The sequence below is a fragment of the Bos indicus genome, chromosome 1, assembly GCF_029378745.1.
Source record: "Bos indicus isolate NIAB-ARS_2022 breed Sahiwal x Tharparkar chromosome 1, NIAB-ARS_B.indTharparkar_mat_pri_1.0, whole genome shotgun sequence".
Classification (NCBI taxonomy): domain Eukaryota; kingdom Metazoa; phylum Chordata; class Mammalia; order Artiodactyla; family Bovidae; genus Bos; species Bos indicus.
This window is the reverse complement of record NC_091760.1, coordinates 81,218,330-81,238,487: the sequence shown is the minus strand read 5'-3', so window position 1 is coordinate 81,238,487 and position 20,158 is coordinate 81,218,330. Positions and strand designations below refer to the sequence as shown.

The 20,158-nt window shown below is 46.2% G+C and overlaps 1 protein-coding gene and 1 long non-coding RNA gene across 2 annotated transcripts; one reads left to right on the top strand and one right to left on the bottom strand.

Moving 5' to 3' along the window:
- Window positions 1-320: 320 nt before the first annotated feature.
- Window positions 321-13,779, bottom strand: LOC139183256 (uncharacterized). Its single transcript, XR_011566855.1, has 2 exons — window positions 13,557-13,779; window positions 321-8,218 (listed from the first exon to the last, which is right to left on the bottom strand). It is a non-coding gene; the product is annotated as an uncharacterized lncRNA (long non-coding RNA).
- Window positions 11,790-18,790, top strand: AHSG (alpha 2-HS glycoprotein). The gene is made up of 7 exons (XM_019958419.2): window positions 11,790-12,091; window positions 14,194-14,304; window positions 14,622-14,706; window positions 15,073-15,236; window positions 16,420-16,521; window positions 17,381-17,467; window positions 18,097-18,790. The coding sequence occupies exons 1-7, from the start codon at window positions 11,879-11,881 to the stop codon at window positions 18,412-18,414; spliced, it is 1,080 nt and encodes a 359-aa protein (XP_019813978.1). The 5' UTR covers window positions 11,790-11,878; the 3' UTR covers window positions 18,415-18,790.
- The last annotated feature ends 1,368 nt before the right edge of the window (window positions 18,791-20,158 follow it).

The window sequence follows — 20,158 nt, the reverse complement described above, 5'->3', positions numbered from 1 at the left end:
CGGGCTTGCCAGTGTGTGTGCTAAGTTGCTTCAGTTGTGTCTGACTCTTAGCGACCCTGTGGACCATAGCCTGCCAGGCTCCTCTGTCCATGGGATTATCCCGGCAAGAATACTGGAGTGGGTTGCCATGCCCTCCTTCAGGGGATCTTCCCAACCCAGGGATGGAACCCACATTTCTTATGTCTCCTGCACTGACAGGTGAGTTCTTTATCACTGGTGCCACCTGGGAAGCTCCCTGCAGGCTTAATTTGGTGTAAAAAACAATTAGAAACAATTGCAGACTTTTTCAAAGAGAAACAAGAAGAAAACAATATACTCTGTTGATTCATTACACATTTATCAAGCAGCCTCAGTGACAAGAACTTTGGAGACCCTGGGGAACAAACAATGCCCAAAGGCCAGCTTATGCATGGGGAGCCAGCCAGTGTGAGTGGGGAGGCAGGCTTGTTCAGTGATCTCCTCCCTGAGGGTCATGGCTGTTCTCCTGACCTTGGTAGGAAAATTGGCCTCAGCGTGTTTGTAACATCATCAGAGTGGCAGAGCAGAGGTGGAACTGAAGCCTGTAGGCACTGGGGGTTAGATTCCTATTCAGCAGTGGGGCTCAGGGTAACCTAGCTGGGGTTGGAGGGAGAGCAGCTGACATACCATGAAGTGGCACTCCTATAACATTTCATGTTAGACTGGATGAAACATCAATCATTCACATCTAAGGCAAGGCAGTGCTGATGGAAACTAGGGCACAAACCTCACCCCCATCCACTCCACTAAAGGCCCTCCCGCCCCCTGCCTCAGGCTCTCTGGTCAATACTTTTCCATGGACTTATCTTTAAGCTCCTGGACAAAGGACACAGGAATAACAAACGGAATTTGACTTCTATTACATCAGAAAGTAAATCAACCTTGAACTGTTAGTTTTGGAATTTTCACAAAGAGATAATGCTGCCATCCTCTCTCCCTCCATAATCTGGTCTCCCTTGGTTTAAACTTCCCTGGGTAACCATTTACTATTCCTTCTTAAACACAAGGCTTCCAAATTTCTTTAGGTTAAATGCTTATCGCTAGAGATACATTGTATAATAGCTATTTACAATGAGTGGACATTGTTTTCTAACAGCAATCAAATGCCACAGGGACTTTGAGAGCACCACTGTCTTCTGCAGGGCACACTGCCTGCCCCTGGACACTGCTGCCTGCCTCCAGGCTCCACTGGCCCTTGTCCTGGGCACCACTCCTGCTGCTGGACCCTGGCTTCTCCTGCCCCAGCGGAGGCCCTGGAGCACCCAGGGCCATACTGAGTTCTGTACAGTCTGTGGGAGAAGGTCTCTTCGCTGTTCTGCGTTATAGGCTGTCAACAGGCAACAAAACATAAATGCTGGAATTTTCCTGAGGTCCTCTGGGGACAGCCCTCTTCAGTTCTTTCTCATAATAGAATTCAGATAATGAGTTCAAAGCAGTGCCAGGCCAGGAGACAAATCTGAGTGACAGACACTGCTGTGTTGTTCGCTTTGACTGTGGAGGAGGCCTCCGTACCAGGCAGGCCTGTCGGCCCTGACTCTATCCAAGGAGGTGGGTGCTGCCCCAGAAGGCGCCCCACCCCTCCAGCAGATGGTGTCTTGGTGGTCTGTTTCACCAATCCCCAGACACACAGCAACATGACCTAGAAGGGGGCTGAGGCTCTGGGACCACAGAAAACCAACTAGCTATCTCTATAACTCTGTCTCACTTATTTTAGAAATGGGAGCTCCAACTTTCAGAAGCCGTGGCATGCTTATATTGGAAAGGGAAAATCAAGGCATGTGGATCGAATGACAAAGTTCAATGTTTATGCAAATCAAATGGAAATATCAGCAAATGTATGTTCGAGTGCCATTCATGATCCACTTTGTTCACTGAACTAAACTTTATTTCTTTCAAATAATTTGTTTATTTTAATTTCTTGGCCATGCCGTGGGGCATGTGAGATCTTAGGTCATGTGGGATCTTAGTTCCCAGACTAGGGATTGAACCCATACCTGTGCATTGGAAGTGCAGAGCCTTAATCACTGGACCGCTAGGGAAGTTTGAAATAAAACTCTAAAGATAAATTTTAAGGTAGTAAGGTTGGGGATAGAAATTGTGAGATGTTTTAGAAGAAAATATCTTTCATGTTGTCTCTCCTCTGAATGGCCAGGCTATGACTATAGCTAAATTTATAAGTACCAATGCTGGCAATGCTTTCTAGATCGCTCCAGGAGTCCGTTTGGGGAAACCCACCACTATGGAGTGAAATGAGGGCCATGGCAGTGTGGGGTAGTGGACAGAGGACAGGATGTGGACTCTTGTCAGAATTCCACCTTTACACCACGTGCCTGCTGTGCAAACCCCCACACAGAACTTGAGTTCCAAAAACCAAGAGAGAGCAAGTTAGATGATGGGGATTCCTGACTGAATTTTTTCTTGGTCTGCATTTGATCTATTACTTGACCTATTGAAGTATTTTTCATTTTTATTTCAATAACCACACTTTTCAATGAAAATTTTCTACTTGATTCTTTGTTATATCTATCTCTCCTGCCTGCTGCCTTGCTTTGTGGTTTCTATGAATAACCTGGCTTACAGGCATCTAGCAGAATGGATCTGGAGGAAAGGTCTAAGAGAAGTCTTGGGGAAAAGGCTGCCCTGAGAAAGTCCAGCTGAGCACAGTGCTGCCCCGGGACAGCGCGTGTGAGCAGCTCAGGAGTGGGGACTCTGAATTCACAGGGTTTCTTACCATTGCCTAAACACAGCCCTTCCTTCTCCACCTCTTGACTTTGTCAGTGTATTTCTTGCAACCAGACAGCCATACTCTGATTTCTCCCTATCCAAACCCTGCCCATTTTCAGGGTCACATTCAAAATGCACCCCCATCTGTGACGTCTTCTTTCCCTTCTGTTGCCCACCCTCAGTGGGAAATGATTCTTCCCTCCTCCCATGAATGCCTGTAGGCTTGGTTCCTTTTATAATTAACAGAGCTGGCTATATGATTTCATGGCTCAATGCAAAATGAAAACACAGGGCTCCTTGTTCAAAAGTTATTAGGAATTTCAGTTTGGTGACAGCGGAGTGTAACACCAAGTGCAGAGCACTGCTAAATGCTTGCACTGTCTAGAAGTACCTGGATCACTGTCTGGAACACAGTCAGAAGCCAGGAGACTACACTGGAACCCTCCGGGGGAAACTGAGAGGCCCACTGGGCAGACACAGTTGTTTAAATGCTCCTTTGAATCCCCTCCCAGGGAATCTCCTGAGTTGCCCACCTACCTGAGCACTCCAGCACCTGCCTGCCTGGCTCCCCACCTCACAGGCACTTAGCTGAGGGCTCGTCTTCCCCAGCCCTGCCAACCACTGATCTATGCCTACCATCCCTTATCCCTGAGTCCTGCCTTATTGATGCCACTAGCACAAGGAACAGGGAAGAACCTATACACAGCTTTCCACAATCCCACTATCCCCCTTTCTCCTTCTGCTCCTTCCTGTTGCTAAAAGTTACACACACATGACTCTCTCTTTGCCAGCTTGTTGGTGCAAAAAATGCAGTCACATTCTTACACATGTTCAAGTTCTTCTCTCTATGTGGCAGTGTAGATACTTACTCGATGCTAGGAATATTAAGTGTACTATCTCACGTAATGTTCTCTGCAATCCTCTGACATATGCACTGCTATCGGTATGCCTTTTCACAGATGAGTAAACCAACTCAGATGGGTTAAGGAACTTGTCAAAAGTGATAAAGATGAGGATCCCTCATTCTTAGTCATTGGCCTACATTGCATCTGAATAGGATGTTGTCATTGTTAGTCACTGTTAACTGAAGGCAAAGACCATATCTTAGTCACATTGTATTCCCCTTGCCCTGTGATACCTTTCTTTGCTTTCTATACTAGAGTGCTGTTGGGGTTATTCAGAGCTCCCATTTATTGATAGCTCAAAGTGTGCCCTGCCCTAGGCTGAGTATTTGCAAATGTTATCTCATTAAATTCTCAGAACATTTTTACTAGCCAGGTTTTACTACCCTAGTGAATGGATGAAGAGGGCTTCCCAGCTGGCTCAGTAGTAAAGAATCTGCCTAAAATCTGCAGGAGACCGCCTGCAATGTAGGGAACGTGAGTTCAATCCTTGGGTCAGGAAGATCCCCTGGAGAAGGGAATGGCTACCCACTTCAGTAGTCTTGCCTGGAAAATTCCATGGACAGAGAAGCTTGGTGGGCTATAGTCCATGGGATTGCAAGAATCAGACACAGCGATTAAACCACTACCACTACCTAATAGATGAAGAAACTATGGCTTACCATGATTAAATCTCTAGTTAGATCAAACAGCTAGTAAAGGGTGGCACCTAACTCTAAATGCAGGGCTCCTGATCAAGCTAAGCTGCTCCCAAGCCCTTCCCCCCGACCCACCTGTCCCTCTCCATCTTACTCGCCCTGCCTTCCTGCTAGCATTCATCCTCCCACTGCCTTAGGATGTCTGTAAATGCCTGAAGCCCAACACTGCATCAAGAAATCGACTTAGTTTATGTAGTTCCTGAAGGGAGAATCTGCATCCATTGGTGAGACTGCAAGTTAGGCTGGTGTTGACTCAGCGTGAAGGAAACGAGTAACTTCCTGGTTACTAGAGGGATTCAATAACAGATGGGCTGCCACAGTGGTGGAGAGAAGTCTGTATCTGGATGTCCTCAGGAAGACTCCAGACAAGTTAGGCTGGTGTTGACTCAGCGTGAAGGAAACGAGTAACTTCCTGGTTACTAGAGGGATTCAATAACAGATGGGCTGCCACAGTGGTGGAGAGAAGTCTGTATCTGGATGTCCTCAGGAAGACTCCAGACATTGGAAGGAGGCTCTGAATTGAGTAGGAGACTGGCCAAGAGCCCCTCAGTGGTCATGTATGGGGCTTAGTCTTACAGGGTTGGGCAGGAGGCAGGTGCTGAGCACATAAAATTGAAAATGACATAGACCCCGCTGTGCTCCGAGAACCTTCCAACTCAGGCTTGTGTTCCTGTGGATTTAATGCAGGCTGAGGGCAGGACCCACAGCCTGTACTCCTCTAGCTTGTGCACAAGAACTAGCAGAGTGCTGTGGAGCTAGACTCAACAGTGAGCATCGAGGACAGGAATGTCACCTTCCATCTGTGCATCCTTAGCACTGGGCACAGTGTAAGTGTCCAGGAAACAGTTTGGAGTTAATGTGTGTCCAGAGAATAACTCAATACAAGTCAATAAATGGATCCCATCAAACTTCCAATACTGATTCACTGTCCAAAAGGACACATTCCAACCCTAGTCATCTACATGCTGGATAAAGAAGGGCCCAGATTTACTAAGGAGCAATGAGTTGGCTGATTTCAGTGCCCTCAGTATAACCATACGACCCAAGGCCACAGCTCCTCTGAACACCTCCATGTCCAATGGCCGCAGATGGCTCCCCAAGGTGCTCATTAGAAGACAATGGTTTCAACTCTCATCTTCCTTCTGGTCTGAAGAGAGCCACTCACTCACTTATTTGGAGGATATCAAATGTTGATGACAAACCCAGCAGGAAGGATGGATGTAATTCTCTGCCTTGACTAGCCTTCTTCTGGAAAACGTTTAACCAGAAATAATGTAATCATTTACCTTTTATTTACCTCCTAAACTGGAGTTAGAGATAGTTTCAAAAACAACTGAAGTCAAGAGGTGAAAGTCTCTTCTGCAAAATCGATTTTTAGCTATTTTCCACTGACTGAAATGAGGTGGATAAACTAATTTTTTTCCCTTCTTTTAATTGTTAACCACACAATACATTTTCTATATCTTTTGCATTTCTTCAAATATGGCATACAGCCATGTTTCCTATTGCTAAGAATAATGATTTATTCACTTTTAGGCAATGTTTAGGGGCCAACCTCCTCAGTTTTTTGGGGGCCCTATATTCTTTTGGTTTGAGGTTAATAGAGACAAAGCAATTGGAGTAAAGCCAGGGTCCACTACTGTGTGATATGGGCAGGTTCCAGAACATCTCCAAACCTCTGTTACTCTATAAAGGAAGGAAGATGAGAACAGTACAACTCTCAGGCAGTTATGAAAAAAAAAAAAGCACAAAGCCTTTTACAGAATAAGGAATCAATATCATTTGCTCTGATGATGATGTTGTTTTTCTGAGGAGAAGCTGTTACAGCTTCAGAAAGTCCAAATCTCCCCATCCTTTCTTTAACCCTAAATGATTCTCTTTCATGAGACAGAACGTTGGAGCAGGTATCAAGGCCACACTAAGCAGTGTATGATATTAAGTCTTCTTCCAAACAGAAGAGAATAGAAGGCTCCCCATAGCTTCCTATACGATAATGAAAGCCGAGGACAAGTGTCATTGAGTTCTTGAGGCTGATTTCACACAGAATATCAATAGCTAAATAGAAAGGAAAACACTATACTTGAAAGAATAGAAAGACTTGATGAAATACAAACATTTTTTCTATCCTGGGTTTAGATTCTGCCTCTTCCCCAGGGCCAGGACTAGGATCCAGCAAAGTATAGGACGAAGGCACATAATTTAAGGAGGTGTGACCCTCAAAGCAAGCATTTCTTTCCATGGATTAGATTTTTGAGCCCGATCACGGTTATGAGCAGGATTGGTGTGTGTGTGTGTGTGTGTGTGGTGGGGGGGACTTGCTGAGCCCTTTCTCCACCTAAAGAAGGAAGTAATCACTTGTGGTCATTGGGGTTTAATCTATTTTGCCACATTGTGCTCAAGCCAGTGTCTCCCAACTTTGGTGCATCGGCCCTGAAAGCAAAAGGCTCTTCTAAATAACTTTCAGGGCAACTAGGGTTCCGTTACCTTCACGAGAAACCTCTTGGGGGACTTCCCTGGTGGTCCTGAGGTTGAGGCTCCATACTTCCAGTGCCAAGGGGTACAGGTTAGATCCTTGGTTGGGGAATTAAGATCCCATGTGCCATGCAGTGTGGCAAAAAAACAAATACATAAAAATTTAAAAAAAAGAAAAGAAGCCTGGTGGGTCCTTGGAGAAGGGCAATTTGCATTCCATTGATCAAGGGTTTTACACTGGAGATATAAATCCCAACCTGTCTCCCTAGAACATACAACACAATCATCTCATATAACTTACAGCTCTTGGCTGATCAGATGTTGCTGGACCAAGGGAGTCAAGGTAAGCTCCTTTAGTGCAGACTGTTTTCTCATCACTCTGCATACAGGCACCTGACATCACAGATAGGTGTTCAATAAATACCCATAAGGATGAAGAAACACCCGGCTTATCAGAAATCACTACTGGGCTTCTTAGGGCCTAGGCCCTTTAAGTACCAGAAAGAGCAGAGCCAAGAATCTGGTCCAACACTTTAAACACCAACCACCGCCACTTCCTCCCTGTGAAAACCAATGGTTCCTCTAGCTTTTGCTGACGTGCACTTGTTCATGTCCTATTTCACGAGAGGCTGGGTTTCTAGCTTTCACCTGAGCCTTCACTGCCTGACTTGATACTTCACCCCCTTCTAGCTCTATCTTTACCCTCTGAGTTCCTGTCTGCTGGCAGGGCCCAAACAGAACCAACCCCCAGCAACTCTGATTCTGCACTTGCCACCATCCTTATCTGACTCCCAGCTAACAACTTGCAAGGCTGAATTCTGCTTTGGAGAAATTTGAATGCATCGCCGCCCTAGTGGACAGCCCTACTCACAAACGCAGAGCAGCTGGTGCCAATCCTAGCTGCCATCTTGGAATTGCGCCATCAGCCGTGTGAGCTCCACACACCAAGCACGGCTTAGCACCCTGCTGCCATCTCCTGGTGGTTGTTGGTCCTCTTCTGCTCCTTGGATCTTTGGGACTGCTCTTCCCAACCAGCTCTAACAAGTTCCTGATAGCCTCAATGCGCTACTAGACACTGTTTTATTGCAGACCTGGGCCTCAAAGAAAAATGCAAAGAGAAGTCATTAAAGTAATGAGACGAATGACCAGAAAATGGAGTAAATGCTTATCTCCTCTTGATATGCTAGAGCCAGGTGGATGAAACTTACCCAAGATCACTCAAGGATATATGCATTTGGTGTGTGAAAATCTTTCAAAGTTTGAAAGTGATGTCATCAGGCATGGTGAAATACTTAGAGCCTTCCTTGGGCATCCTTTGTCACAGTTTTCTTGGAAAACATATCAAAAGATCCTCTAGTGTCTCCTTCATTTTCAGTAAGTAAATGGTAATCTTCCGTTTTCCAACTGAAAAAAATTGAGACCATTTTATTCAGCTTGACATCAAAGCTATTTTAGTTTATAAGCATTAGACATATGGAATAGTTGAGCTAAACCCAAAGATATTCATAAAATACATTAAAAAAGAGTTCTGATGATTTTCCCATATCTAAGTTCCCCCAAAAGTCAGCACGGAAGCAGTGGCAGAGGAAAAGAGACAACAGTTGACCTGCCATAATATACCAGTTAAATGGTAGGGGTAGAAATTAATGTAGAAATTTCTGACAGGCAATTTGGCCATGGAAATTAAGATGTTTTAAAATCAATGATTCACTAATAAATCTCTATCCTGAATAAAAATAACTAGAAAGTCAAAGATTCCTGAATTAAAAGTTCATTACGACTTTGTATATGAGAGTGCTCGATGGAAAACAAACTAAATACACAACAATAAGAGAAAGGTAAAATAGCTTATGATACAACAGAATCATAGGCAGTCATTATAAGCAGATTTAAAGTATTTAATAACATGAAGAAATATTCAAGTTATAATGTTAAATGAAAAAAGAATACTAAGCTGTACATAAGTATGATTATATTACAGTGAATTATATTAAAATAAGATGAAATGCACCAAAACATTAACACTGTTGATCTCTGGGTGATGAGACTGTGGGTGAGTTTTGTTTCGGTGTTTATCTGTGTTAGGATGACAGCTGAGATATTAATCGCTCTTTACTACATGCTTTGTTTTTCTAGCATCAGCAAAACAGGACAATACCTGGGGCTTTAGAAATTGTCACCCATGAAAGATCCAAGAACAAAGATATCAAAAGAAATGTGCCAAGTATAAGACAGAAATGGTCAGACAGGATGATCAGAGAGAAACTTTTTTTTTCTCCCTCTGGGGGCAGGAGGAGAAGGGGACAACAGAGGATGAGATGGCTGGATGGCATCACCGACTCGATGGACATGAGTTTGAGTGAACTCCGGGAGTTGGTGATGGACAGGGAGGCCTGGCGTGCTGCGATTCATGGGGTCGCAAAGAGTCGGACACAACTGAGCGACTGAACTGAACTCAACTGAACTGATCCTCAGGTTGGGATGGCAATAGAACCACCCCCAGAACCGTGTGGGAGTCCTGGAGAAGAACCTCCAGAAGAGCCTGGAACCTCACTACAGGGATAGGGAGGAGAGGGGACACACAGGTAGCACAGTGAGATATAACATGGTAAGGAGAAGCCCCCTGAGTAGCAGGGCTGCCCTGGAGCAGTTGGGGGTGGGGGCCGGTGGGCCATGACAGCAAAGTCTAAACAGACAAGTTTAGACTAAACTTGTCTAAACAGCCTCAGGAAGCCCTCACAGCCTGGGAGGGCAAGCAGACAAATTCTCCCAAGCTTAAAGAGGCGGGTAGCTCTGGGACGTCTGTGGTTCCATTGCATGGGGCGTGGATTCTATCCCTGATCTGGGAAGTTCCGCATGTTGTGAAGTGTGGCCAAAAAAATAAAAAGAGGGGGGTAGCTCCCAGCTAAGAAAAGGCCTGTGGGCTAGAAAGGGTGCCACAGCTTTGATAATATGACCCCTGATCATAGGATGTGGGAGGACTGTCTTTCTATGGATTAGATGGAGGAAAGCAGGCCATTAGCTCAAGAGTGCATTTGTCTGAGGACCACATGAGACAGGCTACCTGGCAGAAGATGCCAAGGCAAAAGTAGATATCTCTTGACCTTGACAAAATCAGTATTTGCATAAATCTCCCCCTCTGCACTTCAGGCTTTCTTCTAACCTCATTAGGAGTAGAAGTATAATGGCAAACCTAAATTGGACCGGGTTTCAATCCACATATCCGGAAAGCTGGGTTGCCTGGAAGTGAGTAGATTTCATTTTCATGAAAGAAAGCTCAGAGTCAGAAATCCAATTGTGTTATGGAAAATAAAATTACATTGTAGACACTTGAGCTCATGACATATGAAACATGTACTCACTGCATATATTTTTTGTGATTTTCAAATTTTTAGTAATGACCATATTTTGTATTTTAAAAGAAAAGCAGAGCATCTGCAAAAAGTTTCTCATGAGTCAAGGCCCTGGAGGCAATGGGGCACAAGGCTGATGGAAAGTCCCCCCAGTTCCGAGGCTTATCCTGATGGATGACCAGAGGATGGGGTCCTGATAACACCTTCTGAGCCTCTGGAATTAAGGGTCTGTTTGTGAACAGCTAGGAGCAAATGTGAAAACCAAGCTTACACTGCCTACTACCTTCTCTACCCATCACAGGCTCCCCCCCCCTGCTTATCTCCCTCCTTACAGGAAGTCAATATTATTAAGCTTCTCTATAGAACACACACCCCCACTTTTAAACCAAGTTTTGTTCTCTGAAGCAATAGCAAACAACAGAGCAAGTCCACCCCCACGCAATGACAACGTCTAAATATTTGGAAAACGTGTTGGTTTCCACGTTTTGGGCTTCTTTGCTCCAGGCTAAACCAAACTAAACCTCAGATGATATTTTCCAAGGCTCTTGCTATCCTGGCCACCTCTCCTTGGAGGTCACACATGAGATCATCATGGGCCACAACTGAGAGGCAGTGTCTGAGCCAATATTGTGACCGCGTGCTCTGGCCACCAAGACTCACTCTAGTTCTGCTGATGCTCCAAAGGGCCCTAAGGAGACATCTGTGTTCTTAATGTCCTCACAGAGTCTCAGCCTGCAGTGCAGGATTCAAAGCCAGAGCTCTGCCAAGTGAGTGGCTGTTGGACCAGGGCTCCTCTCTGCTGCACTCGTCTACTGGCTGAGAGCACAGGCCACGGGAGCACGGGGTCACTGCGGACACTTGGTCACTGGTGCCAATCACACCCAGCCACCCAGGGAACCCAGGTCAGGGTGCATCTTTGCAGTGTGTTGGCAGTCCAGTCTGGAGAGAAGGGGAAGTGGCAGTGGGGAAGCCCTGTGGGCCATAGCCCTCCAGGCCCTGCTACAGAAAGGGAGGAAGGGCTCTCTCCCCATTCCGCACTCCAGGCAGAAATCTCTCCCTTCCTTTCTTCTTTTCTCTAAGGATCTTATCCAAGCTCTTATCCAAGATCCCGTAACTCTCCCTCTTCACTCCAAATCATTGGTACCTTTGCTACATCTGTGGGCCTTGTTCTCCCTCTAGAAGAAGGCAATTGTCCCTGACATGTGAAGATTTTAGTAAATTGCTGAGCATCCCTACTTTCCCCAACATGGACCCCATGTTGCCCTCAGCTCCCAATGGAGGGCACTCTCTCTGCTGCCAGAATCAGCGCTCCAGGGCCGACTGTGCCAGCCCCTCCTCACCTTGGTGCTCACTTCGTCCTCTCAGCTGCCTCCCCTCTTTGCTGCTGTTACCATGTTCCAGGCCAACTCTGGAGCATCTCCCCAGCCCACCCCGCAACCTGCCCACACCGGCCCCCAAGCAGCATTGACTTTGGCAGATTTCTTGGGGGCCAGCGATGTCATAACCTGTTTGCTTTTCCAGGACTGATGTTTGCAGGGGGCTTTTTTTTTGGAACCAGAACAGAAATCATCCCATATCCTTACGCAATCCTTCCGCAGGCTCCAACATATAAATAAAGCCTTTCGACACTCCACCAGGCAGAGCACCTAGGTTGGTCCAGACGCCTCCAGCTGCCTGCCTGCTGACACACCGGGGCCTCTCTGAAGCCACCATGAAATCCTTCGTTCTGCTCTTTTGCCTGGCTCAGCTCTGGGGCTGCCACTCGATCCCGCTTGACCCGGTTGCAGGTTATAAGGAACCGGCCTGTGATGACCCAGACACAGAGCAAGCAGCCTTGGCTGCCGTGGACTACATCAACAAGCACCTTCCTCGGGGCTACAAGCACACCTTGAACCAGATTGACAGTGTGAAGGTGTGGCCGAGGGTAAGTGAACCTGCCCTGCCAGGTGGGACAGGCTGGCATGGGAGGCTTAGCTGGGTGTCTCTGAGAGCCTGCCTCCCAGAACAAAAGAAACTGCATACCGAAAATGCCCCGATTCCTCCAAGGAGGGAGGGAGAGGGCAGGCTGAAGGAAGAGAGGAGACATTCTGTACTGTGGTCAGGGTCTCCAGGAGGGTGCTGGATGGGAGCAGGAAGTGTGAGGAGAGGATAAGGCTTCAAGTGGTATTTTGAAGGTAACAAGTAGAAAGTGTGACCTTCTAGAAAAACTAGCACCAGAGAAAGGATTCTGGCTGCCAAACTACCACTAGCCGGAAAACACTTCTTTTTTTTTTTGTTTCTGTTTCTCTGCATAAAGACTGAGTGTGAATGAAGTGCACGTTTTTTAAGTGTCTACTATGTGCCAGGCCCTTTCATACAGTTCATCTCTGTAATCCCTTCCCCGCTGTGTCCCCAGTTCTGTGGGGAGGGGAGGGGGGTACTGTCCTTGTCTTACATAAGAGATAACCAAGGCTCTGACATATTTAGGGCATTTTTTTTTTTTTACCCAAGGTCATAAAATAATAAGCATCAGGCAAGGATTCTATTTCAGTACTGTATTCCTTCCTCTACACAAGCTGCTTTCCCAAGAAAGGTACCCACATCCCAGTGAGAAATCTTGGCATGAAAGGATTCACCTCCTCATATGCTGGAGGAGAAAGCAATGCAGTCTGAAGCTGGTGACAATGATCAAACTGGGAAATGTGCCTCGGAGGTCAGCTGAGTGATTTGGAGAGGTGGGGAAAAGACCCATCTATTGCCTATTTTGAAATTAGATTTTATAGCTGATGAAGGATAATATTTTCAGCCAATGCTAATTACGTCTTCCAGGACAAGAACCAGTGTTAGGTGCTATGGGACATGCTAAGTTGAATCATATGAAATAGCCAGCTTTGTATATTAAAAGCAGTCAGATATTGGCATTTTAATGATTCAACCTAACACAAAGATGAGAAAGACATAATTAGTGCCACAGAAGATTCACAATCTAGGAAGGAAAATAAGGCAAACCTCAGGACATCTGGACTGACTCAAAGACCTCTGATCTTACAATGGGACAAAATAATCGAAATCAGGATTGTCCCGGATGGAGTTTAGGAGTTCTGCAATAGTGAAGTACAGTGGTGGTTCAGAGGAAGCAATGATCAGTTCAGGGGAAATAACACACAACCTGCATATCTGAAGGAAAGAAAGAACAATGTTGCAATTTTCACTTACAGCAGGGTTTGAGAACCCAGTGCCTGGCTCCTGTTCACTAGCTCTGAGTGTTTTCAGGGAGTTAATTTGGGCACATCTGCACAATATAAAACAGGAAAGGAGATTCTGAGGTTTCAGGTACTAGTGAAACAGGCATAACAGAAATGAGAGGCAAGCAGAGTTGGGCTGAAAGGAAAAAATAGGCATATGCGTACCTTCTGGATTTTTTTCGGTCTTTGAAGGAAGGATGCAGAAACAGGTGAACTGGCAGGGAAAACTCCGAGGAATCATCCAAGCTTCCCTGTCACTGCCTTACCCACTATTCCTTTCCTCTGTGCAAGTGAAGGACAGACACACTGCGTCCTCCAGCAAAGGAAGGATCACGCTTCCTCCTTACTACCAGCAGGGGACAGTAGGGAACAGCAACTTTGCATCCAGGCATCTACAAGACAAAAAGCCACAGATGACAACTTTTCCTTTAGGAAGGAAAAGAAAATGGGGAAGGAAGGAAAGTAGATATTGAGAAGGAAGGAAGGACGAAGTAGAGGGAGGGATGGAGAAGATAAAGGAGAGACAGTAAATTATTATCCTACACCACTTTACTTTGCTGCTTGACTGAGAAAAATCCCAAACTGACTTTTTCAAAATACCGCTTGAAGGGTAAGTACCGACACTCATTTTTGCCTTCCAAATACCTTTGAGAGTGATGACTGTGGTTCCATCAACCTGTCCAAGCCCATGCCCACTTCTTTCTTACCCTTCCAACAATGGGTGTGTTGGCACCCGGTGGGGGCTCACCCGTGGACCTGCTTAGCAGGCTTAGGCTCACCTCTTCATCCTCTGTCTCCACAGCGGCCCACGGGAGAGGTGTATGACATTGAAATAGATACCCTGGAAACCACCTGCCACGTACTGGACCCCACGCCCCTGGCGAACTGCAGCGTGAGGCAACAGACGCAGCACGTGAGTGGCCCTCTCAGGGCAACTGCGGGGGTGGGGTGGGGTGGTGCCCCAACTAAAACTGCCAGTCAATGGCGCCCTCCCTAGGGCCGAATTTTTACAATTCCCCTTTTTGTTGTACCCCGCCCCCCACGCCTCCCCCACAACCTCTGTAAAAGCAGTGTCCTGTTTCAATATCACCAAGAGAAGGAGATTTTGTGAGGCTCACCTTTGACATCCACGCCTGAGAGACCACGCCCTCTTCCCCCCTCCTCCCATCTTCCACCTTGAGACGTGAAGGTCAGCCCTCTGGGGCCCTCACTGTGGGTTTATTTCTCCAGGCGGTGGAAGGAGACTGCGATATCCACGTGCTGAAACAAGATGGCCAGTTTTCCGTGCTGTTTACAAAATGTGATTCCAGTCCAGGTAGAGTTGACTATTCTCATTACGGTTACCCGGTAGAGAGAGTGAGGAAGGGACCTGAATTGGTTTCAACAGAAGCAGATCTAGCCACTTTATTGGTGATGAAAAAGGGAAGCCAAATTTCCTGAGTTTGGGGATTTTAAAACTGTTTTTTAAGGAATTGTTCAGCTCCGAGGTTGAAAATCGCCCCTTGGTGAGAGGAGCTCCTGCAAAAATGCCAGCACGCCAGGGGCCACTCGAGGGTTTAAGTAAGATGCAGAGAATCAGCCTGTAACGGTTTGGAGCCAGTCTTAGCCCTCTCAAATAAGCAGAGCGGCGACAAATGCCGCTGAGAATTCCAGGCCCGAACCAGGTTACTTCTGTGCGCAGATTCCGCCGAGGACGTGCGCAAGTTGTGCCCAGACTGCCCCCTGCTGGCGCCACTCAACGACAGCCGGGTGGTGCACGCAGTGGAGGTCGCGCTGGCTACCTTCAATGCCGAGAGCAACGGCTCCTACTTACAGCTGGTGGAAATTTCTCGGGCTCAATTTGTGGTAAGACTGAGACCCTGCTGACAGGTTGGGCAGGTTGGTGGCACTTTGGGGTGTGAACGTGGTGAAGCAAGTGTGAGGGAGGGAGCAGGGGCAGCCACAGGAAGTCAAGGAGGGTGGTGGGAGAAAAGGGAAAGAAAGGGTCCTGAGTGTCCTGGACCCAGAGAACCCTCACCGCACCCCCGACCTAAGCCACTTCAACATAAAATAGTCAGAGTCTGCGTGTGTGTTCAGGCTGTATTCCTCGGTTAGTTAACACGAGGGTGGGAGTTCCCGTTTTATCCAGAAGCACACACCGTAAATTCATGGGTCTCCACACCACCATCACCTATCACCGCTGAACATCAGCTCTTGTAAGTATCAGCTCTTGTAATTGATACTTACAAAGACATGGGCATACTTGTATATAATGGCAGAATCTTAAAATGTCATGGAACCACTGAAAAACAACAACTAATTGTCCTGTGGTTAGGTTAGCACATTTGAACACAATATAATTCTAATGTTAAAAAAACAAACAAACTGGTATTCTGGGTGCCAGCCATGGCATACTTGGAAATACACTGTAGGTAGTAATTCTGTTAACCAGAATATGTGATTCTAGAACCGCCACCCCAGACTATAACAAATAAGAAATATTTTATTATTTTAAGTGTCCTTATGCTCCAAGAACAATGAGATAGAAAAGCATAAATATCTTCTGCATGTCCAGTTATCTTTTTAATTTGCTCCTGCTATCTAAAATATGTGGGAGAGAAATTAATTACTTTCCCATCCCATCTTGGAATAACCTGAACCTTGGGTCTGAAAGTGCAACCCCAATACGGAAACTGGCAGGAGGCAGGGTTCCTACCCAGATCAGTGTCAGGTCAGCCCCCTGGGTTCCTGCTTTCTACCTGAAAACTCGCCTCTGCTCTGGAAGGATGGGCAGTGGATACCTGCACCTACTTCAGGGAACACCCAAACCCCAGCTTCTGTGTGCAAGCCCTTAAAACCCAATGCCCTCATGTGAGCCTTGTGTAAGACACCAGGGGCACGTTTCCTGGCCACACGGTGCGGTCTACGTGAATGGTGCTCCCTGGACTATGTAGTACCATGGTCCTCACTACTTCCCTCTGGGCTCCCCTTCCCTGCCTTTCTCATACTGTCATGTTGCTTCATGAAGATTTTCATGTATCTTCGTCAGCCTCTTCCAGTTTCTGTCTCTGTGGAGTTTGCAGTGGCTGCTACTGACTGTATTGCTAAAGAAGTCGTAGATCCAACCAAGTGCAACCTACTGGCAGAAAAGGTGAGCAGGCCAGGCAAAGCTGGTCATGGAACAAGTTTATATCTTGGGGCTGTGGAAAGAGATAATGCAAAATACCCATGCCCTGTGAGGCTGGGTCATGCCAGGTCATCCCTTGGGGTGTCATCTCCCCTGCTTAAGAGCTATCACCAGATCTTCTCATTTGCTGGAGGCCCCTGGAGTTAGAGAGGCTATTTCCTAACTAATATGAGTCATGTCAGGCTGCTGGCAGTATAAAGTATAGATTTTCTAGATATACCTCAGGTATGCAACCTAAGTCCTTAAGCCAGTAATGTCTACTTCTAGGAATTTAGCCTAAAGAGATCAGCATGTTTGACAAAATATATCTATAAAGATGATTTATGACAGATTCAAAATGACCCCAAACACCTGAATGTCCAACAGGAGGGAATCGTTGAATAAAATATGACATGTTAGTAAATAGACAGATAAACGATGTTTTCAAAGAATAATGAATGATATAAGAGAATGCTATCATTCTAGAATGTGAAAAACACAGTCTCCAAAATGGTATAGTCACAATGATGTCAACTTTCAAATGATATCTAATAGTATTTAAAAATAAAGAAATACATAGATGTTAACAGAAGTTCTTCTGAGTCACCACAATTTCTGAGATTATGGGTGAGCTCTCTCACTCCCAAAACATTTCTGTATTTTCTACATTCTATATAAAATATAAGCAGAAAGCATAAACTTTAGGAAAAAAGTTAAAAAAAAAAAAAAAAAGACAGGAATTAAGAATTAAAGCGTTTTACCCTGGATGTATTGAGTGTAAGTGAAACTGGGTGAGAAGTCCACTTTTTGAACCTGTTCAAATACCTCCTGTCTTTCTGTGCAGCAATATGGCTTCTGTAAGGGGTCAGTCATTCAGAAAGCTCTTGGTGGGGAGGACGTCAGAGTGACTTGCACGTTGTTCCAAACGCAGGTAAGGGCCCCACAGATGTACTCGCCCTGCTTCTCAGAATCCAGTGACCCCTTTGGATTTCTGCCATGCAGTAGTAATTAGGGCATTAGCTGCCTGTTCTTCTGAGCCCCACAACATAGATAGTGCCAGGAATGTGAAACCATCAGCAAATGAACGGTTTACTCCCTCCCCTTCCAGGAACTGGTACGTATAGGGCAGAACCACCCCCAGGTGCAGTTGGCAAGGTCATGTTTCTAGTTGCCGACCCAGGGAGTGAGGGGGTGTGTGGGAGTGGTTTCTGAGTTGCAGAGACTAGGTGGGTAGATGTGCCTGCTAGACCCCTGTAACTGCAGGTGTAGATGAAAAAGAGGGTGACGCTGCTGGTGAAAGTTAGCCATCAGGTGGGGTTCTTTTGCTCGTGAAACGTGAGAATAAGTCTACCAACCCCAAAACAGCTTGTGAGAAAGGGAATGGCACAAGCCAGTTACCCCTCCCCTGGAACCCTGATGACTATCCTTTGTACCTAGGTAGTTCTTCTTTTCCAGATTCCTTACAAATAAAAATTATTTCTGTGAGAGAATTGGGTGGGGATTTCCCCTGGAAGGAGGAGAAAGGCAGCTAACCCAAAGAAACGGTCCTCTTTCCTCCAGCCTGTGATTCCGCAGCCCCAGCCCGACGGCGCCGAAGCTGAGGCCCCAAGCGCTGTGCCGGACGCAGCTGGGCCTACGCCTTCTGCAGCTGGCCCGCCCGTGGCCTCCGTGGTGGTGGGGCCAAGCGTGGTAGCAGTTCCCCTGCCGCTGCACCGAGCACACTACGACTTGCGCCACACTTTCTCCGGGGTGGCCTCAGTGGAGTCATCCTCGGGAGAAGCGTTCCACGTGGGCAAAACACCCATAGTGGGGCAGCCTAGCGTTCCTGGAGGTCCAGTCCGCCTTTGCCCAGGGAGAATCAGATACTTCAAGATCTAGAAGATGGTCGGAGATGAGATGGTTTGGCACAGAGAATACAGCTATCATTTTGTCCAAGTCATGGGTATGGGTAGGGGCTTTGTCTGCTCTGGAAGCAAGTGCTGCCTATGGTCTAGATTAATGTCAGGTCTTGAGTCCCAACTTCTCATCCTTCCAAGGACAGGAGCAGAGGAGGTGCTAGTGATGTTTGATGGAACATAAAGTCAGCAGCTTGATTGTCATGGCTTTGATGTAAGCCACCACCACTGTGTTCTCTACCTTCTCTTGACCTCACAAAAGTAATTGGAACTGTGACTTTGAAAGGTGCTCTTGCCAAGTTTATATCTACTTGTCATTAAAAATGCTCTAATAAAGAAGGTTCTAAGCTGAAATGTCATCATGATTGTTGCCTACTTTGTCCAATCTCACGTGTGTGGTCTTTCCAGCAACCGTATAAGTGTCCCTAATCAAAATCAAATTGAAAATAGGAATAAAATAGAACAAAACCTCCTATATACATAGGAAAAAGTGAGACCAGGATCTGCTCACTACCTATATGATCTGATAATTTCCTTATAAGAAAATAACTCTTTCATTTCATAATGGTCAGAAAATATTAATAAATTAGGACCAAGTGCTTAAACTTTCTACAGACAAACCAACCATTCAGTTCAGTTCAGTTCAGTTGCTCAGTCGTGTTCGACTGTTTGTGACCGCATGAAGCACAGCATGCCAGGTCTCTGTCCATCACCAACTCCCAGAGTTCACTGAGACTCATGTCCATCGAGTCAGTGATACCATCCAGCCATCTCATCCTCTGTCGTCCCCTTCTCCTCCAGCCCCCAATCCCTCCCAGCATCAGAGTCTTTTCCAATGAGTCAACTCTTCGCATGAGGTGGCCAAAGTACTGGAGTTTCAGCTTTAGCATCATTCCTTCCAAAGAAATCCCAGGGCTGATCTCCTTCAGAATGGACTGGTTGGATCTCCTTGTAGTCCAAGGGACTCTCAAGAGTCTTCTCCAACACCGCAGTTCAAAAGCATCAATTCTTCGGCGCTCAGCCTTCTTCACAGTCCAATTCTCACATCCATACATGACCACTGGAAAAACCATAGCCTTGACTAGACAGACCTTAGTTGGCAAAGTAATGTCTCTGCTTTTGAATATGCTATCTAGGTTGGTCATAACTTTTCTTCCAAGGAGTAAGCATCTTTTAATTTCATGGCTGCAGTCACTATCTGCAGTGATTTTGGAGCCCCAAAAAATAGGTTTTCCCCAATTCCCAGGTAAGGGAACATTAGTAATTAACACAGGAGCCTCACTTTAATTATACCTGTTGATTGTACTATATGTGTATATAGTAAGAAAGAAACAAAGTGAAGTTGCTCAGTCGTGTCTGATTCTTTGCGACCCCGTGGACTATAGCCTACTAGGCTCCTCTGTCCATGGGATTCTCCAGGCAAGAATACTGGAGTGGATTGCCATTTCCTTCTCCGACCCAGGGATCAAACCCAGGTCTCCCACATTGCAGGGAGACGCTTTACCCTCTGAGCCACCAGTTCAGTTCAGTTCAGTCGCTCAGTCGTGTCCGACTCTTTGTGACCCCATGAATTGCAGCACACCAGGCCTCCTTGTCCATCACCAACTCCCAGAGTTATATACTAAAATGGATTCTAGCCAATCCATTTTAAGACCTCAAGTTTAAGCTCTGGTTTATAGTATGAATAGAAGAGGGATACCTCCAGTGGTAAATCCAGTGGACATTTG